We start from the raw sequence: 4,482 nt of genomic DNA, 5'->3' as shown, positions 1-4,482 counted from the left end.
GTACCAAGCCCGAGCCTGGAATTTTATGAAATGAGCCAAGCCGAGCCCGCGGAGGCTCGGGCTCGACTCGGCTCGTTAGCAGCTCTAGCGAAAGATATGAACTTTTGTTTATAAAAATAGTGAAAGTAAGAATTTTTACTCCTAGTTTTAGAAATAGTAAAAATAAATTTTAAGATGTAAAAAAGAAAAATAGTAGTATCAAACATTTTTTGCCTTAATTTTTGCGATTTTGTTTTTTAAAAATAAGAAATAAAAGTGATGCCAAATAGATTCCAAAAAAAATCATGTGTTTTAGTAGTCTCTATTTTGTTAACTAAGTTGTGCTACAAAAGTGATGAATAGTACTAATGTGGTAGAGTATATGACTGGTATACAAATTTAAAATATAGTACCATATTCTAAAAGCATCTATTGTAGTGTCTAGCTTGATGATTAGGTTAGATATCACTACGGCACATTAATTTTGATTTCTAGTTTCAATATACATTCAATGGCTTGGACCTGAATATGGATGGTCTAGCATTGACTTTGAAGGCGAAGGAAACTGATATTTAAAATCCAATCCATAACATGGAGCACAAAACCAAAGCAATTATCTAGTGCAAACAATGTCATATAGAGCTAAAGTACAAAAGCACCTTCGTTGAATTTGTGTAAGCAACATAAATCTAAAATGTTCACTGCAGCTTGAGGGGCTCGATCACCCATTTATTGCTAGCTTTACAGTACTCTCTCCATCCTTGTGAACCAAAGTATATCCAAGGTTTTTTACGCCCTCGTTATCGTTGTTGGTGAATGAGGTAACGGCAGCTACAAAAGCTACTATAAATGTTGGGTCTGAATAAATAACGCTAACATTATCCACTACTGAATTCGCTTCCTCGTAGTTCAAGGCCGCTTTAGTTGCTCCCTCAAAAAGCTTCCAACAGAACTACTTTCATTTGGACAGGGGGTTGCAGACCATGGATACTTCAAATTAGGTTTGTGATGAGGGGTTTCAGAGAGGTGTTGCTGACCAAGGTTATTGTTGCCGATCAGATCTAAGAAGCTTGAAGAGCTTGAGAAGTTTGCAAAACTATCAATTGTTGACGAATGATAAGAAGGATTTACTAGATATGGGCTGAGGTAGGACAAGGGCATCTGGTTTGAGATGCTATCAGATACTGATGACGAAGAACTCGTGCCAGATGGTAACATGAAAGTTGCTGCTGCTGTGGTGGTGGAAGCCATGGCTGTTGCACCAACAGGTAGGGGATGGTTATGTGTCCCTTCATAGGTTGTAACAAGTATTGACATGTCTTCACGGCATCTCTGAACCTATTCGATGTGGGCAACATAAATGAGAAGACCAGTGCATGCAATTTGGATGAACTGTGAAAAAGACCACTTTTTCTATGATTTCTATTTTATTTAGAAACTTTAATAACACCAATTGAAATTAATAACAATAAAAGACATGATGTTGATGAATATCCCCACCTGCTTTCTAACGGGGCATCCTGGTGCAACCGTGCAGCGGTAGTATGCTCTTGGACATGGGTTCCCTTTTGCAACCTTTTGCCCATATTTTCTCCATTGGCAACCATCGTTCAGCTGCAGATGCTCATAGACAAAAGAAAATTAATTTGCATATCTGCATATCGATGAGATTAGCATAATAGAATATCATTTCTCATAGAACTTACAGTAGGACCGTGACATCTCGCTCTAACCGAAACCCTAGTTTTCCTATTCGTTGGATTGATACTTTGGCTCACGATCCCGGCCGGTTCATCAGTTTGGAGCCTAGTGTCGACTGGTGTCCATCTCCTAAGTCCCTTCCCTTTTTCTTGACTCGGTTCTTCTCTTCCATGTGGGTCAACAAAGTTTTGCAACCTCAAAGATAACTCCAAATCCTTTCTTTCACTAATCTCGCTTCCTTGATGAGCTAGGAATGGTTTTATCCGCTCCTTATCCTCGACGCACTCACAAGTCCTCTTCAGAACTTGAGAACCTTCTCCTCCAAGCGAAAGAAAGACTCGATGCTCCTAGATTCAAAAATTTGCAAGGTTTCAAGTAAATAATTTTGAGTTGGAAGAAAATTTGGTGGGTGGTTAATTACTTTTGGCAGATCCTGTTGTTGGATGGCTGCAAACTTCATCTGTAGGTCGTAATAATCTTTCATGGTGCGGTCAACAACCATCCTTAGAAACTTGTTCTCCTCCTTCATGTGATCCATCTCATTTTTTAATATGCATAACTGAGACAGAACGTAAAATTTCAGATGCTATTGTACAGAGAAAAGAGGGGGCGGGGGAAATGAAAGGAGGGAGATAGAGAGTGCCAAGCTAACCTCATCTGTCACCAAATTTCCGCCCATGGTCTTTTCTTCAGTTTGATCTTCCTCGTCTTTTAGGCTCTCTTCCTTCTTGGCATTTGCTTCCAGCTCTTCATCGGCTACCAGTTCTTCTCCTTCCACCGCTTCTTCTTCTTGCTCTCTTTCTTCATCACCTTCTCTTTCTCCATCCTCTATCTTCAAAGAGAGATCTATTTGCATTGTACTTTCCTCCCTCCTCTTCTTCAACGATATCCTGTAATTGCTGCCCCCGTCCCTCTCTTGGGTCTTTGATGATTTTCCCGAGGCTAGGAAGTCAATGTTGGAGACGTATTAAAAGGGCTATGAGAGCAAGAAGAGTCTCCCTCTTCCGCGCTCTCCCCTTAATTTTTTACCAGAACAAATGGGGAATCATGTGATTGGAGAGCGCTTGAATAGTGTAAGTGCTTCGGATATTTGCAGTCCTCAAGTCATTGGTGCGGCCTCCTGTCAACTCTTTGGAATTTCAGGGCTGCGGTCGTTATCACCCGAGCTAAATAACAAAACCCACCTACAAGAGAACGGCTGCCACCGGCATGACTTTATTTAAAGCTTGTATACAACGTTGACCTCACCCCGGATTGATCCAAACCCATTAGAAATACTTATCAGTAATCGGATTTCCATTGGGAAGCGTCTTTTGAGATCTAAAAGTGCGGTAGATATCATGTTGGTGGTGGAGTATTTTCCAAACGCGCACCCGAAACGAACGCTGTCGTATAAATTGTTCCAATGGGCGCGGATTCGGTGGACCGTCGGGCTTGCGGTCCATCGAATCCGGCGAATGAACCATTGCCACGTGGAGAAACATCCAGGACAGCAAAGGGTGCGGTGCACACACGGTTCCCCCGTCACTGGAACGGCCCTTGCCGTTGTCGTTCCGGCGAGGAAGAGGGAGGGTAGGCAATCTGGATTTGGGTTCAGATGGAGGAGGGTGGAAGCAAAGTAGGTGATGGGCACCGCGGCCGCTGCAAGAGTTTGGGATGTTGCAATGCATGATGGAGCCCAATATACAATGGATATGCCTTCAATGCGCCTCGTCCTCCATAACTTCACCACCACCCGAGTCCTAACGGCGGGCTCTGAAGGCTCTGGAGGAGGAGGACGTCACAAGGGTGGACAAGCCGGCCCACCAGATTTTTTTTCTTGTTTTTTTGGGTGGCTGCCCCTCGGCGTATATATAATTCATTCCGTTGGATCATCCATTACTCAATTTGAGATCTGTGCATACGATGAATGAAGGGGTTGGGAGCGCTTTCGTATCTGTGTAGTGGGTCATCCAACAGCGGATGGGCCCAAAGGAAGATACATCCTTCATTTGCGCGAAGGATACACTCGCAATCCGTATATAGCAGAAGAGGCAGGATTGCGAAACCCTTTTTTTTTTTTTTTTAATTAAAATACCAGCCAAACCACACGTGCAAAAGCTCGTGAGGAATCACTGATAATGAATTTGGTTTTATCAAAAAATTTGTTAGCGCTTTCAACTATTGATGGAAGTATATTTTTTAATTTGCAATATATATCACAGTGATCAATCTCTTAGAGGCTGTTTGGCGTCTTGTGAACAAAGCTGCATGCAGCCTAATTTGTAGGTGCAAGCCATCCTATTTATTTGGACTTTTGCAAATTATATTGCAAAGTAAGTTTAGTTGCACATTAGGCTAAATTTTAGAACTATCTTATGATAGGTCAATTCACAATTAACATAGCTATGAGATAAGTTGTAGATTCTTCGGTAGGTATCTTATCTGAAAAATTGATTTTCTCCCTATTTCATCTTGATCAAAGCCCCAACATCCCATCTCAGGACACTGCCTCCCTCTTTTTAATGGTGCCCTATCCCAATCCTTGCCTCGTGCTATCCTCAACTATCCTTGGTCAGAGCTCTCCCCTAACTCTCATCCCTCCCTTCTCTCCTCCCCCATCTTGCACTTGAGTCCTATCTCCCCTTCACTCTTGATGCTACCATTGCCCCTCGCCACCTCCAAAAGACCCATGGTTGCCTCCTCCACCTCGACCTTCACTACAATAGCTTTCTCATAGTCCGCCTCTTTTGTCACCTCGTCAGCCACTATGTCCCAACCCACTTCTACCAATTCATTGCCTTTGCTTAAGTCCCTTCCATA

The 4,482-nt window shown here is 42.6% G+C and overlaps 1 protein-coding gene across 1 annotated transcript; it reads right to left on the bottom strand.

The window, feature by feature from the left end:
* Positions 1 to 571: 571 nt before the first annotated feature.
* Positions 572 to 2,659, bottom strand: LOC103698036 (probable WRKY transcription factor 9). Its single transcript, XM_008779989.4, has 5 exons — positions 2,333 to 2,659; positions 2,102 to 2,239; positions 1,686 to 2,027; positions 1,480 to 1,593; positions 572 to 1,317 (listed from the first exon to the last, which is right to left on the bottom strand). The coding sequence occupies exons 1-5, from the start codon at positions 2,534 to 2,536 to the stop codon at positions 889 to 891; spliced, it is 1,227 nt and encodes a 408-aa protein (XP_008778211.2). The 5' UTR covers positions 2,537 to 2,659; the 3' UTR covers positions 572 to 888.
* Between the last annotated feature and the right edge of the window lie 1,823 nt (positions 2,660 to 4,482).

The sequence above is a fragment of the Phoenix dactylifera genome, chromosome 6 (genome assembly GCF_009389715.1).
Source record: "Phoenix dactylifera cultivar Barhee BC4 chromosome 6, palm_55x_up_171113_PBpolish2nd_filt_p, whole genome shotgun sequence".
Classification (NCBI taxonomy): Eukaryota; Viridiplantae; Streptophyta; class Magnoliopsida; order Arecales; family Arecaceae; genus Phoenix; species Phoenix dactylifera.
This window is presented reverse-complemented; position numbering and strand designations above follow the sequence as displayed.

What these genes read in the sequence shown, in the direction of transcription:
- LOC103698036 (XM_008779989.4), bottom strand. Translation starts at nt 2,536, where the DNA reads ATGCAAATAGATCTCTCTTTGAAGATAGAGGATGGAGAAAGAGAAGGT. An exon ending in CGAGATGTCACGGTCCTACT is followed by an intron (nt 1,594 to 1,685) that starts GTAAGTTCTATG and finishes GAGCATCTGCAG; the next exon opens with CTGAACGATGGTTGCCAATG. An exon ending in GATGCCCCGTTAGAAAGCAG is followed by an intron (nt 1,318 to 1,479) that starts GTGGGGATATTC and finishes CACATCGAATAG; the next exon opens with GTTCAGAGATGCCGTGAAGA.